Source organism: Pseudopodoces humilis, chromosome 10 (assembly GCF_049639895.1).
Source record: "Pseudopodoces humilis isolate 2021_Gansu_Grassland_sample_001 chromosome 10, ASM4963989v1, whole genome shotgun sequence".
Lineage (NCBI taxonomy): Eukaryota > Metazoa > Chordata > Aves > Passeriformes > Paridae > Pseudopodoces > Pseudopodoces humilis.
This window is the reverse complement of record NC_142209.1, coordinates 3,046,112-3,071,526: the sequence shown is the minus strand read 5'-3', so window position 1 is coordinate 3,071,526 and position 25,415 is coordinate 3,046,112. Positions and strand designations below refer to the sequence as shown.

The 25,415-nt window shown below is 41.3% G+C and overlaps 1 protein-coding gene across 11 annotated transcripts in view; it reads left to right on the top strand.

Moving 5' to 3' along the window:
• CEP350 (centrosomal protein 350) overlaps nucleotides 1–24,478 on the top strand; it is a 71,262-nt gene extending 46,784 nt beyond the window's left edge. For 10 of the 11 annotated variants that reach the window (XM_088060149.1, XM_014257560.2, XM_088060152.1 and 7 more), the window contains 11 exons: nucleotides 1,353–1,552; nucleotides 3,248–3,459; nucleotides 4,659–4,803; nucleotides 7,413–7,573; nucleotides 8,172–8,311; nucleotides 9,118–9,200; nucleotides 9,814–11,870; nucleotides 12,141–12,542; nucleotides 12,630–12,776; nucleotides 13,877–13,999; nucleotides 20,461–24,478. In XM_088060149.1, coding sequence (XP_087916275.1) covers nucleotides 1,353–1,552; nucleotides 3,248–3,459; nucleotides 4,659–4,803; nucleotides 7,413–7,573; nucleotides 8,172–8,311; nucleotides 9,118–9,200; nucleotides 9,814–11,870; nucleotides 12,141–12,542; nucleotides 12,630–12,776; nucleotides 13,877–13,999; nucleotides 20,461–20,625 — 3,835 coding nt within the window. In that variant the 3' untranslated portion in view covers nucleotides 20,626–24,478. The remainder of the gene's footprint in view (nucleotides 1–1,352; nucleotides 1,553–3,247; nucleotides 3,460–4,658; nucleotides 4,804–7,412; nucleotides 7,574–8,171; nucleotides 8,312–9,117; nucleotides 9,201–9,813; nucleotides 11,871–12,140; nucleotides 12,543–12,629; nucleotides 12,777–13,876; nucleotides 14,000–20,460) is intronic. The other variant, XR_001331847.2, reaches the window with a different exon arrangement.
• Nucleotides 24,479–25,415: the final 937 nt, after the last annotated feature.

The following is a 25,415-nucleotide window of genomic DNA, read 5'->3' as shown; positions in this document are numbered from 1 at the left end:
AGAGAAGGACTCATCTGAATCTCAACCTTTCTGATCAACTGCCAGCTCACTTTTCCAGGGAGCAGAACAAACACTAAGTGAGCAAACGAGAAATGTCCCTTAGCAGGCACAACCTGCACAGTAGTCACTTGGCCATTCCAGTCTCTGTAAATAAAAGGGTTTTTTGAAACATAAGAGCTTAAAAGCACAAATGAGATTATTGTCTGCTTTGCAGCTTAAAAACTTTGATGCTAAGTGCTTGGGATGCTTGAAAATTATAAGGACATTTGCAAAAACAAAGTATCACAAGTCTTTCAAGTCTGCCTTCTACCAGTACCACAACTTCTGTACCAGTGGCAAACTCTCTCTAGCTGGCAAACTATGGACTTTCTGCAGTGGTTCTGTGATATCTTTGAGTTTTCAGTGTAGATAAATGTATTGATGACAGACACTCTTCTCTAGGCTTGGCATGCCAGAAGTGTGTGCAATTCATGTTGAACTTGTTTCCAATTTACTGTCTGAAAGGTTAAGTGCTATGGTTACTTCAGTGCTCAGAAATGAGACAGGAGCTGGCAAAGAGAACAATGTGCACACAAAGCTATTCATACCTACAAAATCCTGTGAGAGTTTTGTCAGTTCTAAGGTTTCGTGGATCACTTACAAGCTCTTTGACAGAAAGAAAGAAAATACCTGTGAATTTTCAGCATGAGCTTTAATTTTTATTTCTTCTTAAACTACTAGCTAGATATATTAGGAGCTGGGAAGAAACAGTCCAGCATTGTTATTCTCTTGATGCTGTCAGCTCACATTAACATTCCAAGTGTGTCAATCCTTAGAGATGATACTTAAATGAAGAAGGATTAAAGCTCCAGGAGGACTGTTAAAATAGAATCACCTTCTCTTATAATAACATTAGAAAAAAAATCTGTGGGGCAACTGAGGTTACAACTTTTTCTGTCACTGGGATTAGCAAAAAAAAAAAAGTTCATTTTTCAAACGGTCACAGCTTTCTAGAAGGTTCCAGTTTAATACCACAGGTACTTTACATTTCCTGAAATTGGGAACTTTTTCTGTTCAGTTAAGCACATAGTTTGTAGCACTTTTAATGGTTTTTGAAGATTTTTAAAATGTAAACAGCCTGTTTACAGTGTGATGTAGACATTACTTCCTGCAGAGAAAAGAACTCTTGTCTACTTGTGGGGTTTTTGCAGCAGCACATCAGAAGTCTGGGAGATAGCAGTTATTGTGGATATTATCCTAGAAAACAAACAGAACAACTGCAACTCTGGGAATGGTGGCAATGGAGCATCTGGGTGTTGGGAGCTCGGAGTGTGGCTGGCTGGTTTGCCATTGTCCTGTGTTCTGCCTGTCAGGTTCCTCACGAAGCGGGAACAGAAGCTGATGCAGCGCCGACAGCACGCGGAGGAGCTGCTGGAGTGGAAACGCCGCCTGGATGCAGAGGAAGCAGAAATACGGCGGATGGAAAAGCAGGCTCTGGCTGCCTGGGACAAAGAGCTGCTCAAAACCAAGACAGCCAAGAAAGAGCTGGGGGATCAGAGAACTGAGCCCAAAGGTATTTGGAATTGGGGGGAAGTGACACATATGACAAGAGTGAAGCATAATTTGACACAAGGATTACTTAGGTTTGCAGTTGTTTCCTCTTCTGATATTTTGGTTGTTTTCTGGACACTTTCAGAATCTCAATTTCTGCACTCTGTAGCCTGTTTTTACACCATAAATGTATATTTCTCCTTTGCTATGTATCCTCCCAAGTGAACAGTGCAGCATAAGCCCATCAGTCACTTCTACATACAGTTTTTAAACTGTATTTCTATCTTTTGAAGCAGAAGTATTGCAGTATGGCATGGTCATTTGCTGGTAGTCTTCTGAACTTACTCTGTTAAAATCATTTTCCCCAGCAAAATGTCTCTGTTAGCTTTAGTACTGTTGGTGAGGATTGCTCCCTGTCAGTTGCTACTTTGCCATTGTCTGTGTTTTTAGAAAATTAAAAGAATGTTTTCTTCCCTCTGTTGTTAATGCAACCTACTTGAAACGTGGTAAAGTATTCCAGGATGTAATTAGTATAAATTATGCTATCCTGCAGAAAAATGTAATTCCCAGATGTTGGAAGCTAGAGCTTTACAGTTCTGTCTTAAGTGGATCATGCTGAAGCACAGGGAGCTGCATTGAGAGAAAATTATTTCAGGGATTGTTCTAAAAACATATCTATTTTTTTTTTTCCCTGCTTTGCTGAAAATAGGCAGCACATCCTTTGAATGTTCAAATAGAATTCAGAGTAATGCCCTATTAGACTTGTTACTGAAAGCAGGCATGTAGATTTTAGGCATTGTAAGACATTTTAAAGATTGTATGGGTTAGTAAGTTCCAATGAACAAAAATTCAGCATGAATACTGAATTCTTATCAATAAGTGAGAAAATAGCTTTGCTTTGTGCTGATTGTATCTACCAGTAAGCACTGGAACACAGCCCTGCTTCAGAAGGAAAAGTCCTACTCCCCAGCCTTTACTCAAACACTGAATAGTTCTCCATGGCTGCCTCAGTAATGCCATGACTACTGCGGAATTTAGTAAACAGGAATATTGAAAACCCAAATTATTATTTTGTTTGTTGCCATTTGAGAGACTCATGATGAAATCATAACATTAAAATGTTTTCTACAACTACTGTAAAGGAAGCAATCAATTCTAAATTCAAGATCTGGCCTGCAGATTATATGCTCCTCCATGACTTCTTCAGACTAATAGTGACTCTTGCTTCTGTATGGTCAACTGGAAGGACAGGTTTCCCTAATAGTCTTTTTGGAGTGCGTTGTCTGGAAAGTGTTAGAATATCCTGAAAACATCTTTATTTTAGATATTCAGCAATTGGTAAGAATGTTGGGCAGTTTTCACAGATGTCCAGAATCATTTGGATTGGAAAAGGCCTTGTGAGATCATAATGTCCAACCTCTTACTGATACCACCTTGTTAACTAGACCAGGGCACTAAGTGCCACATCCACTTGTTTCTTGAACACAAATCATAGCTTTAAATCATTCTTCTCTGGTAAACAGGCTTGTTCTTGCTAAATATTTCACCATCAGTGTCTAGTGAGTGAAATAATGCTTGTTTGACATGTACTGATAGCAGTTACTACTTTATCTTCAGCCAGCATAGAAAGTTTGCCTTCAACCTTATGCCTTCAGCCTCTGCATATAAGATGGTGCAAGTTCTGATGTGCTTTGTTTTTCCTCTCGTTGAATCTCAGAAACAGCTAGTGAGGAAGAGTCTCCAGTGCCTTCTTGTTCTCATCTGAATAGTGAAAGCTCTATCCCAGAAGATCTTGGCAGTCCGGCTGCTGAGTCTGTCCCATTAGAGCCCATGGGCCATGGACAGCCAGAAAGCCCAGATCAGAGTACAATTAATGAAGAAATGGCTTATTCTGAAGATTTCAAGTCCTCTTCCTCGCCTGGCAAACTGGTGAGTGAGCTATTCTGCTGTTTGTACTCTTACACACTACCAGAGAAGTGGCAAGTACAGCCATCCCAGTTGTCAAAGTAGAAGATTACATTGTTAACTAAATCAGCTTTCTGTGTTTGTGATACCATTTCACGTTACTGTGAGTAATCATTGTGATCAGAGGTGTGCTTTGAAGTTTTGAGGAAATATTGTTTCCGCCCAGAGTTTAGATATTTTTAAACTTGTGGGTAGTCTAGAAAAACATTTTGCGTATGTCATGCAGGTATGCAGTGCTAAGTGGTGGAACACTGACCCACTTTAGCAGCGTGAATTAGCTGTAGGCTAGCTTGTTGCCATTGTGTAAATTCTTTGAGGCTGTGGAAGCTGTGCTCTGTTTTTCCACTTTGCCTTATTTGCAAGTAATGCATCCCAAAGTGGGATGAAGAAGGAGACCTGTAACCTCATGCACAGTCCTTTGGGTTTCATATTGTGTCTGCTCGCTGCTTAATTCTGCCTTATTGTTCTATTCCAATTGTTATTTCTAGTTGGATGATAATTTTGATGAGTTTCATCCTGATAACTTTGCCCTGTGCTCAATAAGACAGAAAATGCAGTGTCTGTGGAGTAAAATAACTGCTTATCTAGACTTATAATAAGTACTTTTGTGGCAGATTTTCTGAGGAGATAATAATAAAATGTCTAATGTGTACCAGAGGTTATGTCCAAGGTGTTTTAAAGGTTTGTAGGATAATGTTGAAGCATTAAGTAGCATTTTGGAAGAACATTTGCTCTTTGAATTTTTGCCTGGCCTCAGAAAAATAGTGCTCTGTTGTTTCACTGATTCAGAATGTCATCTTGCACCCTTTACATGAAGTGGTTAACTTTATTAGTTTATTTACTAGGAGTTCCTATTGCTGCAGATGACACAAATGTATTGAACACTTGTGAGTCAGAGCCATGTCAGTTCACTTAGGTGGTAGTAAAGTAGTCTAAGCAGGTTTATTGAAATCTAGGCTCAAAGTAAGTAGTCAGTTGTTGCTGTTCTTGGTAATATTGTTTTATTACCTAGGAAAGATTATATTCTTCTTAAGGTTGTTGTGTAGGTACCACTGTTTGGGATGTCCACTTGTCATGCTGTTCTTTCCTTGTAACTGGCTCCTGATGACAGCGATCTTTTATTTTCAAACTGCAATTACTTATTTATCCTTTTCTTCTTTCAGTCTCCTCCTAAAAGCAGCTTATCTGTATCAAGGCAAGACTCCAGCAAAGGCAGCCACAGAACGGGAGGACAGCTACGTTCGCCAGTGAAGTCCCACCAGACGTCTCACAACTGGTCTGATGAATCTTTATCTATGACACAGTCAGGTAAGTGTAATACCTAGTTGGCTTTAAATTGCTTTTTCAAAGCTTTTGCTTTTAACAAACTTGAAATGCAGACATAGATGTGGGGAGGCAGACAAATTCCTGGAAATTGCCAAGGCTTGGGGTTGGTGGGAGTATTTTCCCATTATGTAATTCGATCTCTTCACCTGAAGAAGATCTTAATCTAAGAAGGTTTGTACTTTATATATTCTCATAGAAAGCAGAACAGGTTCTGCAAACACATCTGAAGAAGAGAAGAGTCAATAGTTAAGGTGGTCCTAGGATTTAAAAATCCCTCCTCCTGCACCCAGCTCCAGAAGCAGACCAGCTCTGTTACATGGCAATATGGTAGAGACTTTTGGGCCTTCTCTGCTGTGTGCAGAATCAATGGATGCTTCAGGACATAGGGGTTTATTTTTGAAGGAGGGTTTGGTCTGTGTGCAGTAAAATTGAGCCCAAGGTGGCATTTTGAGCTATAAAATCTCCTGTATGGATTCATTATACCCTTTATCCAGTACCCAAGCTGGCTGCCAGTAAATGCTGAGGGGAGGAATACTGGAAGTGATACAGAGCAGCCCTTTCCCTGCTGTGCTCTCAGTCATGTGGATTGCAGGGGTTCCTGAGCCACCATCCAGTGGGTCACCATTGTCCACTCTGTTCACCTGGGAAGTCTCCTTTGACTCCTGTGCTTTTAGTCTCTAGAACGTCTCATTTTCCACAGTGCAATTGATAGAGCACTGTGAAATACTTCTTAGCAAATGAGATAGCATTTTCCTCCTTGCTTTTTTTTAATGGTAAGTCATCAGTGGAAAAAGAATTAGTAGGTTATCTTGTGTGTACTGGCTGTTGTTTGTGATGGTTGGTAACTCACTGTGATAAAAACCTGGGTATTTGCACTGAGTAGTCTGTGTTAGAATTCTGTTTGGAGAGCAGTTTCCAACACAGTGAAGATTTCAGCACCTTGATAAAATTATTTTAAAGCTCTGACTCATATAAGGAAGCCATTATGAAATGCAGAGCAGGCAACAGTGATCATGAAAATAAACTTGTGTAAAACAAAATGTTGACAGTCTTTGATTTCAAATTCTAAAGAAAGGTATAAGAGGTGGGAAGCCGATCAGGATGGTTCTGGTTTCACAATAAATCATTCCATTGTAAAGAGGCAAATGTTCTGGCCTGCTGAGTAACCTTGAAGTCATTGCCCTGTCAGTCTGATGCATGCGTAGACAAGATTGTCAAAGATGAAAGCATGTGCAGATCTTTCCCTTATGAGTTGATCAAGAAATGCTGTAATTACATAGTGGTCACTTACTGTTAGGGAGGAGCTGTTAATTACAGTGGCATCACAAAGTGCTCCTGATTAGCAAGTGAGATTCCATTCTTTTTGTTTGAGTTTTGTTTTTTTTTAATTCTTTAAATGGTTAACAACAGTTGTTAATGCAGAAAGAATACAGCAGTTTGAATTTACTGGCTGTTGTTAAGAATTAAATCCTTCATTATGGTGGTTTGTTATGTTCAGAAAGGAGATGGATTAGGGAAATGTCAGCTGTTCCTGCTAGCTGACCAAAGCATACTGCTAACTGATTTTCTAAACTACTAAGTAAAGTAATTGGCATTTATGAGCATCCAGAAAATATTGCAGGTGATACTGAGCATTAGAAAAACAAAGCAGCCAAAATCATCCTCTTAGGAGCTGCAGCTATAGAAGAGGAAAGGGCACATCAGCTCAGGGAGGAGCTCCAGTGAGGCTGTGTCAGGCAAATACTTTAAAGGTAATTGTGGTAGCACCAATCTGGGACAAGGATCTTGTTTTGCCCTATGTTGGTATACATTTAGAACAAGAAACAAATGAACATGGTCAGGTGAATGGTAAAAAACAACTAATGAGAGACTGAGGCAGTCTCTCTGTAGAGTCTGAGAGACTAAGAGGAAATAAGGAAAGCAGAAATAAGAAAATCAGCAGAGTTACTGGTAGAATTGGGTTACCATGCGGAGACTAGAACTGAGTATCTGGGGAGTAACAATCTCTGCATTGTTCAAATTGACTTCCCTTCCAGCTGTTGGCCAGCCAGCTGTGTATTTCATAGATGTAATTAGTCTAGATGACAGAAAATCTGCACAGGCCAGAAACTTATACTTGGTTTGAAGTTCACTGTCCCAAGTGACATTCCCATCAATGAACTCTGCAACTTGAAACTAGGTATAATAATTGTAAGCCTGTGTTTCAGATATATTTTTGGTGTGCAGCTTTGAGTTGTATTTCTAAATTTGTCAGAAAATTAATTTTTACAATACCAACATGACAAGAAGCTAATGTTGAAGAGCATAAACCTGTGGTTGGTGTGAATAAGCTTGGGAACAAGTTGTTATATCAGAGCCTATCTCTTTTAAATTAGGCAAGATGCAACACCTTTTTATATCTTACACATGTAGTAGTGTTGAGAATCTAAAATCCCACCTTAAGAGTCTTACTATATTAAATAATACGTTGATATTAAATTCTTTGACACTTTTCAACTATATTTTGTAATTACTGGATGACTGTTTATTGCTTTGCTTAGAATTGTTTTGTGAGGTGCAAGTTTGTAAAGGCTAAAACTAAACTCTTTCAGAAACCACCTCTGATCAAAGTGACATCGAAGGACGCATCAGGGCCCTGAAGGATGAACTACGGAAAAGGAAATCTGTGGTTTACCAGCTGAAAAAGGAGCAGAAAAAGAGACAAAAGGAGAGACTGAAGGCCCAAGAAGCCAGTTTGATCAAACAACTGGAGGTTAGAAACAGAAGAAAGAAGGGCAAAGTAACAGATTGTTAGCCTTGGATGAATCTTTATAGTGTAGATGTTGTTGGCAGAATATTGTATCAACAGCTGTGAAAGACACATGGCTGTGATAGAAGTGCGACTATTACACAGAATCACAGAACAGTTTGGGTTGGAAAGGACCTTGAAAATCCTTTCATTCCAACCCCCCTGCCATGAGCAGGGCCAACTTCCACTAGAGCAAGTTGCTCAAAGCCCCATCCAACCTGGCTATTTAACCATTTCCAATCATGAGGCAGAGCCTTGAGGCAAAAATTCCATTCCCTTTTAAAATGTCTATCTGTAATGGGTTGCTAGCAGCATTCTGGGGGTTATGTATGTTTATAAACATTACTATCCTAGCTGGGATTAAAGATTAGTGATCATGTAATTTGGTTTTGGAAGTAAACTATTGAAATTTCTAGGATTTGTAGCTGTAGATCTGGGGAAAGTTAAATAGATTGTTTTATAAAGAAACTAAGTATATTCTTTGTTCACTTACTAGGTTTTGATAGTTGAACTGTAGTTGTGGTTTAGTGTATTAACAGGTGGAATTGTTTTCCATGTGCAGTCATACGATGAGTTTATCAAGAAGACTGAAGCAGAGCTGAGCCAAGATCTGGAGGCATCACCAACAGCCAAACCTCAGATTAAAACTCCATCCTCACCTGCTGCTGAAAAACCTAAAATCAAGGCACCACCACTCCATAGGTAGCTGGGATTTCTCCTTCTACTTTTTTGAGATTATTCTGGAACTGATTGATGTTTTAGCCAAAACCATGGGTGCAAGGAAAGCTGCTAACTGCTCTGCTTTAAAGCACTCGACATTGGCAGTATCCAACTGACCTATTTGCTGCTGTCACCAGACACAAAACAAATAATATTTACCATGCACTTTTCTGCTGCCCAGCCTTTCAGGCTCTATTTTTAGGAGTTTTTTAAGTTTTTTTAAATAATAATTTTCTCTTGTGCAAGAATTCTGCCAGATACTTTGTGTGGATTATCAGCTTGAGGGCTTTTTTTTTCCATTTTGGTCATGCATTATGCCCACTTCACTGTGTGAGGCAAACTGTTCATTTTTGCAACTTAAATCTGGTTTTGGTCTTTGGCTTTAAAGGGTAGAGAATTCAACTCATCTTCTGGACTTTCTGCTGTATGTTTAAGCATATCATTTTCTCCAGCAGATGGTGCAATTTTAGTGCATTCACATAAAAAAACCAACAGAAACAACCCAACTTTTTTTTTTTTTTTTCTGTAAAGAGATAAAGTTTAATTAGTCTTTTTTAAAAATTAATTTCCAGGATTGTCCAGACTCTTCTCTGTCCCCATTCTTATTTTCTAAGGTCACAGTATGTTGACAAAGCAAACTACTTATGTTATAATTATAATGCCATGTTGATGTAGTGTTACAATTATACATGCTTGTATTTACATTTTTATCTATTAAAAAAAAAAAACAGACAGAAATCACCCTCTGGTGTAAATGTAATTAATGCAATTTGATTTTTCCAATTTAGGGCTGAGACAGCTAAAAACTGGAAATCACTGACTGAGTCAGAGAGATCCAAAGCATCTTTGGAATCCATTTCAGAACACGCAGGTATGTAACTGGAAGAATCCATACTACAGATTAAGATTTTGAAGACTGACAGTTTTAAAATTCTTGAACCTTTTCCTTCTTGATTCACTAAGAGGTTTTAAGAGAGGATGGAGGCTTCATAAAATGATGATGAGCTGTATTTTTTAGCTTTATTTAGCAGGATTCTGCTTTTGCAGAATACTCTGTGTATTCAGTAGTTTACTCTTTCTGAGGTTTATATGAAAATGTAGTTGACAACCTTTTTACTTTCTTTTGTTTCTTGTTCCTTTACCACTTGAGTTCAGATACTCTTCACTGTTTTGTTGTTGATGATTATCTCATTATCTCCCGTTCTAATCTTCATTGTGTTTGTGGCTTGCAAACAAATAATAGAGTCCTTACCTTGGGATAGTGGTTAAAGGAACAGAAGTAGAAATAGAAGTTTTATAACCCTGGAACTGAATGGAAGTTGCTCATGTTCATAGGATAGCCAGAAGTATATGTTTCCAAGTCATCAGTTTATATCTTCTTTTAACATAGAAACCTTAATATTTAGTTGCCTGTGACTGCAGTTTGCAATAAAACATTGTGGGTAATATAATCTGCTGAAATTCACTTTTTATTTTTATTCAAGACGCTCTGTCATCAAGAACCGAGAGATCTGTGTCTGTGCACAGCAAGAAGGTGGCTGTGACAGCTGTCCATACAGGAGAACCTTCTGGAACAACGTCCTTGGCTTTAGTGTTACCAAAGAGTCCCAGAGCAGGATCTGGTGATTCCTCAGATAATGTCCCCTCTTCAGCTCATCTCAAAGATATGAAAGACATTAGCAGGATATCCCTTGAGTCAGTGAACAAAGTGGTAAATGCATCCAGTGTTGCTTCTACCATTAGCCAGAAATCTGAGATTACAGAAGACCTGGAATACATAAAGTCAGAGGAATATGAGAGTGGGGATTCTTATGTTAAGCCTGTGGAGAGTTCTGACGTCTTGCTGACGTTAAATGAAGCATGGGAGAATTCACTGGATCGTTGCTCTGAAAACAAACACTTTCAGAAGGAACTGTTAGATGTAGCTGTGGAAAGTCTTCATGATACAGAAGAAATCTTAGAACAGAAACAGTCAAATAAAGATGCTGTAAGTGGCCCAAGCATAGATGAGTCTTCTCACAAACTCAGCAAATCTGCAGAGGAAAAAGGCAATCTGGTTTCAGAACAGCTCTTGAGTCAGAAAGAGCCATCATACCTTGAAGACTTTGAAGAATCCTCTTCCAGAAAACAACCTTCAGCTGAAGAAACGCTGCCTGGGGAACACTACAAAGATGACTTTGAGGGATCCTTGCTCTCTGCTAACGGGGAGTCCCTGAGGGAGCAGTCCCAGCACACCGAGGCCAGCCGAAGCAGGTCCCCCAGCCTGGGCAGCGATGGAGAAATCAGTGAGTGCCTCAGTGACAGGTCTCCCTCGGGCAGCATGCACTCAGAGAGGCTGCTGGAACTTAAATCCCCAACAGAACTTATGAAAAACAGTGAACGCAGAGATGTGGAGCAAGAACAGGCTCCTGCTTGTTCACCACTGTGGGCCTCAGCTTCAATCACAGAAGAAACAGATAGTTTGTCCAATTTCAACATTGGAGACAGAGTACTTGTGAGTAAAGTCCAGCCTGGAACATTGCGGTTCAAAGGGCTGACTAAATTTGCCAAAGGGTTTTGGGCTGGCGTGGAGTTGGATAAACCTGAAGGGAACAATAATGGAACTTATGATGATATTAAATATTTTGATTGCAGAGAAAAGCATGGTATTTTTGCTCCTCCTCAGAAAATCTCTCACATTACAGAAAGTATCGATAGCCGTTTAGACGCAAATAAGGATGATGAAGACTCATTCTTTGATGATAGACTAGAGAAACAACATGAAGCTGAGCAGAAAGACAGAGAAAGTTCCAAACCTGGAAAAGAAGCTGAAAGCCAGAGCAGAAATGCAACAGAGAACTATTCCCAGGATAAAGCTCCTCTGGACACAGCTGTTTCAGAAGCCTCAGCTGAGGAAAGGGTTGATGAGGAGTTGTCATCTAAAGCAAACAGCATGAAAGAGATTTCTGTAGCTACTGGTTCATTTGCCCAAGAACAGTCAGTGGTAGATTACCTGAAGGATGCTGTAAAAGAGGAGGCCAGCCACACTCCTCTCACTTCTAGTGTTGTGGATGAGATTTCCACTGTTCAGTTGGATGATATGTCAGATTTCCTCTCTGAAAAACTGGAGAGGCAGAAGACACTGGGAGAGGAATGTGCTGAAAAGTTAGATGATCTCTCTCCTGGTGTCGTGGAGAAGCCTGCAACTCCACTGCTAGATTTTCTGACAAAAGAAAAGAACCAGTTAGAAGCACAGCTCAGCCTGCCTCTTAGAGAGGAAGAAAAGTCAAAAGACCAACTGGAAAAGGTCAGTTTGCTGACAGACAGTCTGCTAAGAGATTTTGTGAAAGACACAGTCAATCAGTTACAGCAAATAAAGAAGATCAAGAATGAGAAAATCCAGCTCAGCAACCAGGAGCTCTGTGATGGGAAGGAGGAAACCACTACCCCACCCCAGCAGGTTGAAAAGCAGATTCCAGACGGACTGAATAACTTCTTCCTAAGTTCTGATTTGGAAGATGACAGAGAAGAGCTTTCCTCTCCAGACATGTGTCCCAGACCAGTGAGTAGCAGACATGCACTGATTTTAAGAGTTGATTGTGCCTTTGACTGGGGATGATTGAATCAGGAATGTGGTGTGGCATCAGATTTTCTCCCAAGTTCTGTTGGATGATGTGGAAACTACCTGTATGTTCTCATACGTTTTTGTGTGTGGCTTGTTTTGGTAGCCATTTATTGCCAACTGCATCAGTAAAGCATTTTAAAGTGTAAGCTTAGTGAGACAATGGTGTGACACTGCTTTCACATTTACTCTGTGGCTCTTGGTTTGCAGGAGAGTCCCGTGTTCGGTGCCAGTGGCCAGGAGGAGCTTGCCAAGAGATTGGCAGAGCTGGAGCTCAACCGGGAGTTCCTGAGTGTGCTGGGAGATGATCAAGACTGGTTTGATGAGGACTATGGCCTGAGTTCCCGTAAGCTGCAGCAGAAGCAAGCTGAGGAACCAGCAGTGCTGCCCCAGGCAGAGCTGCAGAAAGTGCCAACAAAGCCGAGCGAGGAGCCTCTGGCGGTCCCTCACACTGCAGTGGAGGTGGAAGGGATGGTACATGCAGCAGCTGAGGAACTCTGGAAACTGAAAGAGCTGGGTCATGATCTTCAAAGCTGCAGCCTTAAAACAGATCTTAGTGGTCCCCTCCAGGAGCAGGACACAGACACCATAAACAAGCAGGTGTATAGAAAGGTATGGTCTTCAGACATTTTAATCTTGTCCTTTAAAAGTTTATCATGGACAGAAGAAGCCATAACTTTTATGTCTTCCTTTGTTCAGGTGGTATTTGATTTAACAAGAGAGATCTTTGGGGAAATCTTCGCTGAGGATCCTAATCTGAATCAGCCCATTTGGATGAAACCATGTAGGATCACATCTGCTTATTTTCGCCGTGTCAAAGATCCAAATGATCTGGATGAAATCAAGGTAGGAGGAAATCTTTACTGAGCAGGGAAAGTAAGATGAAAAACACTGAACTGGCATTTACCTGAGTGTTAGAAGGCTGTAAGAGGTGTATTCAGCAAGAGATGAGTTGAGAAAAGAAAGGGGATTACCAGCCTGAAAGAAAATATGTCAGAATGGTCCTTTATTACTCAACAGATTGGTCTCACTATCCTTATGACTGCTACTAGTTTTTTTAAACCTCAGTCCTCTGTGCAGAACTGCCAAGGTGACCTTGATCTTATAAAATTGACAGCCTGCTGCTGTTCTGTGGAGCTCTGTATGGCTAAATTGCAATGGATCCAATGTTAGGGTTGGGCCAAATGGGATGAGCTAGATTTTTAACTCAGACACACACACCTATGCCAGGCTCTCTGGAAGACAACAGGAGTTGGCCAGAGGAACCCAAAATTTGACTAGTGAGGGCATGGTTGTATTTGACAAGCCAGAGGAGGCCTCCATGTTGCTGGTAGTAGTGCTCAAGGAAGGACAAAATCACAGAGCCTGTGGGACCAACAAGAGCCTGACTGGACCTAGGTTAAATTTGCAGGGCTGGAAATTGGGAAAAAACCTGTCTCCCTTAAAGCTTTCCACAAAGAACCTTCCAGATGGCTCATCAGGACACAAATGAAAACTTACACCTGCACTGTTTCTTCTGAAATTAAGGGGGTTGACTAAATTTTCATTAACCTGCTGAAGATGCAGCATGTTAGCTGTCCAGAAAAGCAAAGAAAAGAAAGAAATTGTATCTAAATCACTCTGTTAGTTGAGAAGACTTTCAAAAGCGTGTGTCTGGGGACAGAAGGGGCACAGAACAAGAACACCAATTTCCCACTCTGCTTTTCTTTACTATTTTCCCATAACTTAAATTGTCAGAATCTTCTGTTTGTGTAGTGTTGAAAGTGTCTGTTCTCAAGGTTGCTACAGCAGTGGGTGTCTTGTTTCCCCCCCCACACTTCTGTGTTTAATAATTGTCCTCCCAGCTGATGGGAATTCTATAGTGTGACTTTTTAGGGGAGCTGTTTTGTTCACACCTTTAATTTCTTAGCTCATATGTGATAAATCTCACCTTTATTGTTCTGTAGAACTTCATTGCAGCTGAAGTACTGAAGTTGTTCAGCCTGAGGAAAGAGCCTAATCACAAAACAGACTGGCAGAAGATGATGAAATTTGGGCGGAAGAAACGAGACCGGGTGGATCACATACTGGTAAGTGGATGAAAATGAGAAATCCTGTCAGATACCAATCCACCAGACTGAAGTGTGGCATATGAATGTATTTCCAGTATTCAGTCATGCTGTTTAAAAAATACAAAGTGTGCATGAGGTGTCAGAAGTCCAGTGCCAGTGAGGGGAGGTGACTTGATTTAATTCTGCCTACTCATTTGACTGCAGTATAAATTCACTCACTCCCAAAAAGTTTAAAGAAGGAATTTCCAGAAGGAAACACTGAAATATTTGACTGAGTGTAAACTTCTTCTTTGAGAAGGGAATGTTTTTCCTCTTACTTAAATTTAAAACATTTTTATTTTGAAATAATATTATTTAATTTGAGACAGCAATACAGGGAATGTAATTAAACTAGTGAATGCAACTGCCACTGGGGCAGAGATAGTTCAGTCTTAAAACTGCCTAAGATGGAGCATGTTTAGCTGTGTATAGTTTCTGAAAGTTACTTTGTTGGCTTGTATTGCCAGGATGATTAACATCTTTATTGGCTATAATGATAGTGAAGGTTCTTCTTGGGAATATGAGTCGTCATTAACACTGTGCTTCACTTAATTACACCTGGAATTGATTCCACACAGTGAGCACATATAAGTAATTCGGAGTCATGGATCATGTGGTCTTCTAATTGCCCATCACTGGAGGGTTTCCAGCATGGGGGTTTAATTGTATGTAAATAGAATATCTGTTTTAGATCCCAATACATCCTGATACACTTGATTCTGGGTTATAGAGGTTGTTAAAGCATGCACAAGAAAGTTCTATGTTTAGATCCCGAATGGAACTAATATTACAGCTATTATGCATGTGTACCAACTTCCTAATATTTTGCAACATAGCTAGGAAGAAAGATTCCTGACTGGAAAAATTTTTTCTAGTTGAAGGCATCCAGAGTGCTTCAGGTGAAGTTTGAAGTTCAAACAATCCAGTCTGTGATTTACATGCAGACCCAGACATCAAAGATTAATGGAGCTTTGACAAGTTTGGCCTAATAAATAATGTGTTTAATTTTATTTTGTTCTCACAAGAATATGGTAATAAAACTTCAGCTGAAGACTGGGAATAAATCTGTGAAGGTTGCAGCATGCCATGGTTTAGGAATAAGGCAGTTCCAGGGGCATTTCTTACAAATTTATACTGTGATGTGAGGCACTATCAGAGGAACTTTTAACTGAAAACCTAAGGAGATAAGGCAAGAGAAACTGAACTCTATTTTATCAAAATCTCTATGTAATATGGAGTATCTGGACAGCTTTCTATGTCTCCTATCAACCCCAGCTTAAGATCATGTGTTCTGTGGTAACACAGATCCGAGGCCAGAAGAGGATATACAGGTGTGAGACGTGCTGCCCATCCCCAGTAGGTCATGGGATAGCCCTAAAATGAGAGGCCAGTTGCAGGATTCTCCACTTTTTGTTGAAAGTGTATTCAAGTAGTACTAGAGAGTGATTTCCTGAAAGAAAAAATGAGATGGTTTTTGTAGGTTTGGATGTTGTAGAATAATCTTTGAAAATCCCAATTCAAAGTATTTAGTTCCAGTTTTGTGAAGATGTAGCCAGTATACACCACTGCAGTGTGTAGGGGATGTCATGTGAATACATACATGGGCTGATTGATTCTACACATTCTATTGTTGCTTGTAAAGACAATGACTCTTAAAATAAAACATGGTCTTTTTAAAGCAGAGATGAACATTATATTCAAATAACAGAAGCCTAATAAACTTAGAGCACAGTTTCTTCCCAGTTTCTTCGTTTCCATTTTAAGTCAAATTAACCTTAAACTGAAAACATCCCTTCACAGTTTTCTGTTGACACAACTGTGTATTTTAGTACTGTCTCACCCAGGAGCTGGGCATGACTTCTATTTCTTCTGTAGTAATGCCAGTAGAATGCTATTTTACTGAACTTATTGTCTCTCTGATTATGCCTGGATGTGGTGTTCTGGGTTTATCACATTAAACCCTATTCCCAGTGGAAGGTTCATCCCTGTGGGGAAGGGGCACAGCAGGAGAAGCAGCACTGGTCATCTCTGTGACACTGGGACTTTTGGGGTGGCTGTCACACCTGCTTGGAACTAAAGGGATAACAGGATGGATTAATCCTTTACCTCCTTGCTCTGCCTTCAGCTTTGCTACTTCCTCCAATTGCTGCACTTTTAGTTGCATTTTCACTTTGGCCTGTGCTTTCCCAGCATTGACACCAACATGGTGAGTCATGTTTTAGTGCCAGTGACAAAAGAACATCTTCCTCTTCTCCTTTTTGTAGCATTCTTTTTTTTTTTTTTCTATCAGGCATCTCTGTCCTCAGAAAGGATTTGTATTGGGATTCTTCAGGGATCCCTCTGATCTGCTGGATATTTGCTCCAGTTACTAACATTTACAGCAAATCTTGGCTTTCAGTAAACAAGTACAGGAGATTCACATTTATGAAAAGCTACTTTGTTTAAAATCAAGTTAAAGGAATGTCTGTTTGCTTTCTTACCTTCTTGTCCCTGTATGTTGTTCCTTTATTACATGTGTGCAGCCTGTGCTTTGTGGAGAATATCAAATGTATATTTTGGTATAGCCAGCATCTTTCAAAACCTGTTTTTAAACTACAGCAAGAACCCTCATATCTTCTTATTCAAGTTCAGGTGCTGACAATAGGTTGTTTCCACTCCTTTTTTTTTCCACTTGGGTCTTCAGTCAAAAATCCCTGTGTCGATCTGTTTGCATGGGGCAAGAACAAATTCTGCCATTGCTGTCCCTGCCAGCCCCCCTTCTCTTCTCTCTGGAGCTTGAGAAAGCAGAGCTCACACAATACTGCCAAACTTCTGTGTTTGGTTTTCACACCTGAGGAGCCTGCCAGCAGAGTGCTGAAAAGTGCTTGATCTTCTGACCTGTTGATTTAACAGCCAAAATGTTTCTCTCTGTGCAGAAACTCTGCAACAAAGCAGGGCTGTTCTTAGCAAGCTGGCTTCATTGCAAAGTTCGAGGTGCCACTGCTGCAGCAGCCCAGATCTAAACCCAAGGGGAGTGCACAGTAAGAAGAGACTGAAAGGCTGCTTGTATGCTGTGTCTTAAGGTTTCCAGCACTCTGAGAGCAAAGGGCTGTGAGAATGCACCTGCCTGCCTTCCTCCTGCTGGCCTTCTTCCAAGACACTACTTTATATCTGGATGCTTATTCTTTTCAGTCTCCCAAATAGTCTACTGACTCCTTAAATGTAGTTTATTTTAGAGATATTCATGGTTTTGAACAGGAATCTCGAGAAATCATTACATGCTAAGTCACTCTTTGAAGTTGATTATATTACTTGATGTGGGTTTTTTTAGCTGTTGTGGTATTTACTAGATGGCCAGCAGGATCATGTAACCGTCTTATCACCTGGTTTTTCTTTGGTGTGCATGCCCCTTTTCTTAAAATGTTTTTTTTATTTTTTAAATAAAAGGTGTGCATACCAAAAAATAAAACAACAAAAAAGGCACACAGAAAAAAAAATACCGGACAGCCTTCTGCATTTCATCACCATTTATCTTTTTGTGTAGGATGGAATTCAGTTTCATTGAAACTGTAGTTTTCCTGACTTTACCCAAATGCACTTCCTTTCTGGTATAGAGCTCTTGCTTCCTGGTATCAAATATGTGAAGTTTTACTTTTGTCATGATAAAGTGCAAAGTACTGAAGACAAGGCAAAGCCCATTTCCATGCAAGCCATGATAGCTGTCAAATATTAAAGAAAACATCTCAATTACTTAGGAGCAGTTTGTGGTAACACAACAAATGGATCACACCTTTCCCAGACAAAGGAGTTGCAGCTGCCTTGGCTCAGATGGTGCAGCCAGGGCTGCAAAGCAGCACAGCAGTTTCCACACGTGGCCTGAATACACTATAAACAAGACCTGCCTGCAGCTGCAAATTGCACATTCTTGCAGTTTTCCAAAAGTATGCTGGAGGAAGTCCTCCTAAAGCCAAAGGAAATTGTGCATTCTGCCTCTGAGAGAGGGGGGAATGATACAGGCAAGAGAAAATTAATCATTGATACTGTTTTTCTTTCTGGTACTATTAAACATCTAGCCTTTCTCTGCCTGGATCAAGCACCTTCTCCTCTCTAGTTTACTTTTACTTCTTTATCCCATGTATCCCTTTTAGCTCCTAGAGCACAGTAAAGAAATTGTCTCATCACGGTTGTCAGGGAGACAGAATAAACAGCACCTTAACGTGGACCTGGACATTGGGGTTTGTTCAAGGCCAGTGAGATCAGAGCTTTTAACATGCTTGATTACTTTACTCCCTCACTTCCTCCATACCCTGTGTTACCTTCTCTAAGTCTTGGCTTCTCTTTTCAGCAGTGAAGTCACTGCTGGCCTGGGAGGGTCGGGCAGAAAATCCCATCGGTCACAGTCGTGCAGCTGCTCCAGCTGACCAGCCTTGGATGTCATCCATCGGGGTCCTTGGGCATCCCCTGGCATTTGTCTCCATCCACCTCCTTTGTCTTCAGGATCTTCCCCCATTTCCAGGATCTTTCCAGCAGAGGCCATCTTCACCTTCCCCCTTTAAGCCCCCTGTTGTTTTTTCCGAAATCACTTCTGCTTTTAGGGAATCCTTTTTCAGCCTCACTTCTTTTCATGACTGTCATTTTCCTTATCTAAATAGTCTACGAAGCAGACACACAGGACATGATCAGTCTGAAAATTGCTGCTTCTGTCTCATGCCTCTTTATTGATAGGAGGACTTAGGACATGCTGCTGTTTACTTTATCAGAATTTACAACCAGCACATACAGGTTGCAGGCAGTACATTTCTGTGTGAGAGTTCAGGAGTCTCTTTCAGACATTCACCCTCACACAAACCCACACCCAATTATCTACTGCTAGTTAGCTTTCCATTTAAATTATTTTTCACCTACAGCACTCCTTCAAAGTTTGATTCCAAATAATGTTGCTTCTTCCTTATTAGTAACAAACCTAATGAAGCCATTAATGCCTTGTCCTTGACAGCTGTGTGGGAAAGAGGCACTTGCTGTGGTGGCACAGATTTGTAAGCAGGCAGCGTGACTCTTCCAAAGCTGTTTGCAGGATTGAGATCCCTGCCCCTCTCCCCAAGCTTTCTTGAGAGAGAAAAAGGAGCTGTCAGCCTGAAGCCCCGTGTCTAACTGGGGCCTTATGAATGGCTGCAGACCCTGCAGCAGTGCCAGTTCCCTGGGGTTCCCATAGCAGCTTTTTCTTGGGCTTCACACTGCACTGGGGTTATTGAATCATCATTGTGCCACAGCAGCTGTCAGCTTCAAAACAGACCAGTTTCTGGGAGGTTTAGCTTCAGGCAAAAGGAAGAGAGTGTGTTGGGGCTATAGTTCATGTTCTGTCTCAGAAAACAGCACTATTGCATGCTGATCCTGGGCTAGTGGATTCTTCAGTGTGTTTAACTTCAGTTTGGCAGTACGTGGGTGTCTGCACCACTCGTACACTGTAAATGTATTGTGAGTTCAGAGTGTAAGATTTATGGGCAAAGGGGGTTTCTGCTGAAGCTGAGCAGAGACAGAGCTTTCAACAGGTTTTCTTTGTCATTTTAAATATGAATGATGTTTGCACTCATTCCTTCTTTTCTAAAAAGTTTGGGCTGTGTTAAGGTTTGTCTGTAATACTGAAATGGTCAGTAAGACCGATTTTTAATATGTTTAATTGAAGACATCCAGTTTGGAGAGACTCAGTAAGACTTGATTTGCTGAATGAAATTATATATTTCAGTCTGATACTAAACCACCTATTTGTCAGGGACTAATAAAAGAGGATTTTCTTAGTAATAGTAATAGAAGGAAATAAGTACTCTTTGAATGTACTGGTGCAAAATTCCATTTGTAATGGAATAGTAATATTATACTATTATAGTAATGCTGTCAAAGCCAACGAAGCATGGAGTATTCTGTGCAAATGAGTTGTAATGCTGTCTTCTAACATGTAAGCATTTTGTCTTCCTGTGCAGAGGAATTGGAAGTTAGTTGTTTCCCTAAAGTTTTCTTATAATAAACTGAACTGCAGTAAAACCTTTTCATTTTCCCATTCCCCTGTTCAAGGCTTTTCCATTATTTCTTAACAGTTTAAGCCTCATGGAATCAGCTTCTTGCAAAAACATAATTAGGGACTAATTAATTAATAGAGCTTCTGCTGTTGGCCAGGAATATCCTATTAGCCGAGTCCTTTCAAGTGAAAAACTTGTGCAGGAATATGAAAGCCTTTAAAATGGATACCACAGTGAAAAGTAGAAAACATTGATACAGTGAAATAGCCTGCTTCAAACAGATCTGTGTTCGTTTTGCTATTCCAGGCGTTTCCTGTAATCTCTTACAAAGACAGATATGTAGTTGGCAGATACGCTCTGCTTTGGAGTCTTTCTGGAACTTTGCAGGCGATATTATTTTAAAGCAACAGAATTGTAATGTTTTTATTGCCTTTTCTACCCTCCAAGGTGCAGGAACTCCACGAGGAAGAAGCGCAGTGGGTGAACTACGACGAGGATGAACTGTGTGTAAAGATGCAGCTGGCAGATGGGATCTTCGAGGCCTTAGTCAGAGACACTGTTGATGTACTGAACCAGATAAACAAGAAACAGCGGAGGCTGCTGCTTGTCTGACAGTGCTGAAGTGAGCTCAGAGCTGCCAACCACGGAGTCACAGGCCTCTCTGACTCCTGACCTGCTCTCCTCCCTGCACCTGCTGCGGCTGGACTTCCATGCGTGGGGTTCCCAGGCAGTTGAGATGGGATGAAAAGAACCTGAACTGGCTGCCAAGACCTTGCACCAGATTTGCTGTTTGGAACAAGCTGGTCCCACACTTGAGGCTGCTTTGAGGAGTGCTCAAGACTGTTCATGTGCCAATGCAGTTATGTCACATAACTGTCAGCAGCTGCCCAGGGCCCTGGCCTGGGGCTTTGACATGTTTGGCTTGTTCCCTCAAAGGGTTGGGTTAAGTTGGGATATTGGCTGTTTTGCTGGAATGGTGGTCAGCCATCAGCTTGTCTTTAGAAATGTGAGTAATTTGGAGATGCAACAGTTTGGTCAGGTTTTGGTCATAAAGAGAGACTTACCATACTGATCAGTGTTATAATCTTAACACATCTTCTCCTGCAGCCCTAACAATGTGCATCAATTCCTTCTGCTTCAGAGCCTATTTAATTCACTTCCCTGTGAAGCTGGTTTTCATCTTTCTTCTGTGACATGGTGCCAGCCCAGTCCAGGGAAATTAGATGATGTTGCTTCCTGCCTACAAGTAGGGAATTCTTGCTGCTTTGCTCTGAGGCAGAGCAAGATAAAGCCTGCCTAATGTCAAGCATGAAAGATGAGCCCTTGGACAACTTTCCTCCTACCGTGTAGCACTTCTCTTCCTGGAGCATCAGCTGCTCCCAGATAATGGATACTCAGGATTTTCTCAGGCATGAGACATGCAGGAGTGGAATATACTTCCTCAAAAAATTTGGCCTTCAATCCCTCAGCTTCCTCCCTTACTGTCACCTAATGAACTGGAGAAGCTGTTACTTGAACAATTTAGAGAACAGAGTGTATTCACCAAAGAAAGCGGTGTCTGGTGCTTGACTGTCTGCATGTTTTGTGCTTGTTGGTTTTTTATTTATTTTCAGATAATTTATTAAGTGGATTACAGGAGAGTGTCCTGTGCAGTTGGCTGCACTGTCTTGTGTTCTGAGACAGACAAACTTGAGAGAGCATCGGGTTTGGAAACTTCCAGAGCCCCATATTCTTCGCACAAAACCTCCAGCTTCATGAGGCAGATATGAGGGGGGTGAAGGTAGGAAGAACCAAACCTCAATGACCAAGAGTGGGATGCAAGAACAGGTCTAGGAGTGGAGTTTGAAAACCAAAGCACCTGGTTCGGAGATGATGGAGAGTTGAGGGGGCTGAGCTGAAAAATTGCGTGAAAATTCCCAGCTCATTCTATTCCCTTCCTTTCCCAGAACTTCTGCACCATGTTATGTGGTTGATTTGGTGCTGGATTCATCTGCTGAGTGCTGGTTCCTGACCTGCTCTTCCCATTCTTGTGGTTTTTCTTGGAGGAACATGGACAATCTGGGGTCGAACGTTGATGCCTTAATAGTGGATGTCCCTGTTTGCTAAGCTGGGACAAGACCCAGAGGAAAGTCAGATTCTCCAGGCACTGGAGTGTAGACAGACACTTGGAAGCCCTCAGAGGTGCCCCAAAGATGCTGCAGCCCACAACAGGCATGGCGGGGAGATCTCAACTGTTTCATTCATCTGCTTGGTTACTGGGCTTCGTGCTCTGCATACCTCTGCTGCTGCTCCAGTTTGGTTTCTCTTTTCCACCTTTTTTTTTTTTTCCCCCCCTTGTTGGGTTGTTTATTGTTTGGGACTTTTTGAAAGCTATCATTGGAATATTTGCATTTTGCACAATGACACACAGCTGGTAGTTCTTCAGGGACAGCACTGGGAAATGTTGGATTTACCAGAGGTCCATGCAGATTCTCAGATGTAGTGTTGCCAGCACCTCACTTGTGAGTTAGTGGTGAGCCATATCCATGGGAGCTCTGTGAGTGGAAGAAAAAGGAGGAAGTAATGGTGGATAGGGACGCCTCCAGTGGGCATATGCATGTCTGTCCTGCAGTAGTGGCCCTTCTGGCTGGCTGGAAGTCAAATGGTTTTGGTGGAGCATTGCTCAGCTTTTTTTCTCAAGTGATTAATTTGTTCATGTAAAATGTCATGATGCTGAACCAGGAAACCCTTGGATGCTTAAGACAGAAGGAGACTAAAGCTGCTAGATTTAACCAGCATGGTGTCACTGGGTCACCACCTCAGATTCCCTTTCCTGGGTGTATCTCTTTCAATAGCGAGGATTGCTATTTTTATAGGTAGCAATTACGGAAAGAGGACAGAAACCTGCAGAGTCGGTTTGTACCTGGAGCGTCAGGTTAGGTTCTGTTCTGTAGGCCAGTGTCGAGAAGGTTGTCCTGCATCCCCAGAGCTTTTTGCTGTTGTGAGGGGCTCATGGGGTGTTTCTGGTCTGTCCAGAAGGAGGGAGGAGGTTGTGCTGTCAGGCCTGACAGGGTATGGAGGCCTGTTGGAGATTGTGTGCCTGTAGTACCCTCCACAGAGGCACTATTTTTAACAGGTGTTTGGACAGAAGGAAGCTGTGTCTGAGTAATGGCTTTGTTCCTTTGCAGACATCACTGATTGATTGTTTTTGATAGCAATCCTTGCTAGGAGCAACCCTAAAATGACTTGAACGTACGTGAATTACCATCTCAATACCTCATGTGTGTTGAGTTGCTTTGAGTTGAGTGTATGTTCAAAACCTCAAGTGGGTTGAGTACTTGTGGACTGATGATTACTGCAATGAAGCAGGGGTCAGGGTGGTAGTGAGGAGTTATGGGGTAGCCTGGGGTCCCACAAACAGGCTGAATTCTCTGCTTCTCTCCCCAACCTTCCCTCTAAGAACAAGATATTTCTGCGTCCTGGTTATCTCAGTGCAACCACATCAGAAGATTCAAGGCTGGGACATTTTGCTGAGACCCGTGAGCTGTTTGGGGCAGTGGCTGTCATCAGTCGGGATATGCTGTTCTATCTGTGGAAGGATCTCAGAGCCAGGTGGGAAAGCCCAGGCTTGTGGGAACACGGAGTGTGAGTACCTCTCTAACAGCAGGATGCTCTGTGAGCCGAGCCCTGGAATATCAGTACTTCTGCCTTTCAGAGAAAGCTTGTTGCTCACAAGGTGGAACGAGGGATTGAAAAATCCCACCTTGTTCCTTTTCCTTTCTTGAAAAAGTGGCCTTAGCTTTTTGCAATACTTGAATAAGTGTGTACCTGCAGAAGACCTTCAGTAGCACAGTGACAGAGACCTTTTAAGTGACTATTCTGCGAGGAGCTGTGTGCAGTTCCAACTTTCATATCTCTTTGCTACCTTAAGAATATTAGGAAAACAAAGTACTTTTCAGCAGACAAACAGTTGAATCTTACAAGGTATTTAGTGCACCTGAAGTGTTTACAGACCAATTAAAATGGAGAAAAGCAAACTATTGAACTTATTTGTAAATTAAGTGTTAAATGCAAAATTATATACAGATGAAAAAGGAATACTGTAATTAACCTACATTTACTAGGGTTTTTTTTTTTTCCTTGATTTTGCAGAGCCTTTTGATATACATTCGCAAAGCCGCCTTTTGGGAGGCTCGGTCTCCCTGTGCACTGCGTTGTGGAGATGCTGAAAAGAAACCCATTTACTGTGTATGTGTAAATAACCTGGTAACTTGGGGTTTGGGCCAGTTTCAGCTCATATTCACATCCACAGCAGCTTTGCACAATAGGCAGACCCAAGGATGTGGAGGGGTTGTGGAGTTTTTTTTGTAATTAAGAACTGTAAAATAACCAGGGTGGTCCCTGTGTACACCAGTGTAAATATATTTGGTAACTGAAATGTACTTTAAGAGAACAAAATCTGTAAATAAACTGATTTATAAATTAATCTTGTTTCCTGGTTTTTATAAAATGGAGCTTTCTAATTACCTGAGCAGTTGCTAATTCTGACGGTGTCCTGGAGATTTGTCCCTTGTATATTCCCCTTTCTGTCTGATTCTGTGCTTGGGATGCCAATCACAGTCTACGAAATCCCATTAGAGTTGCCTTAATTATAATCATAGCTTTATTAGAATTTCCTTATTGTTAAAGCTGACTGTTGATAACACCAGAAAATAACATTGAGCAATCATTGCAGGAGTTCACTGTCAAAGAAAAACTACTCCTTGCATTATTGCTTTGCATTTATTTAAAATACGTTTTAAAAACCCATGGTTTAAAACATTTTTATGTTAAACAACAATTTTGGAACTAAATTCTTCAGAGCCTCAGTCTTGTTTCGTATCCCTCAATTAGGCTTCTAAATTGGTACAGCCCTGTAGAGCTGCTGTTAGCAGCACCAATCCCTTCCACACCAAGAGGAAAACATTGCTTCCTAGAAACTTTATATATTGGTTCAACTTTTCTAAATCTTTGCTGTTTTCTTTCCAGGACAAAAAAAAAAAACAAAACAAATCACTTTTAACACAAGAAAGGTCCTGGAGCTCTGTAAGAGGACAGCTGAGCCCTGGCAGTGCCAAACCACATGTGTGGGCATGTGGTGGTGGAGTGTCAGCGTGAAGGTGTGAGCCTGGGAGCACAGGTGTTCCTTGAGCCTCCTCAGTGCCTGTCTTCTGCTCTGGTACCTCTGCTGTGTTTTGGTGCCTTGTATTAATGTACAGCCCAGCAGAAAAGGCTTTGCTTTCCATTTACTGCAGACCCTGTCCAAAACCCAGCACTGGTCTTTCCAGCTTGGCACTGTGTGATCATCAGCTCCTCACCTGCCTGGGAGGGCTGTTTGCATTAAATGGGGGGGATCTGTGTGAACTAAACCACTGCAGTTATTT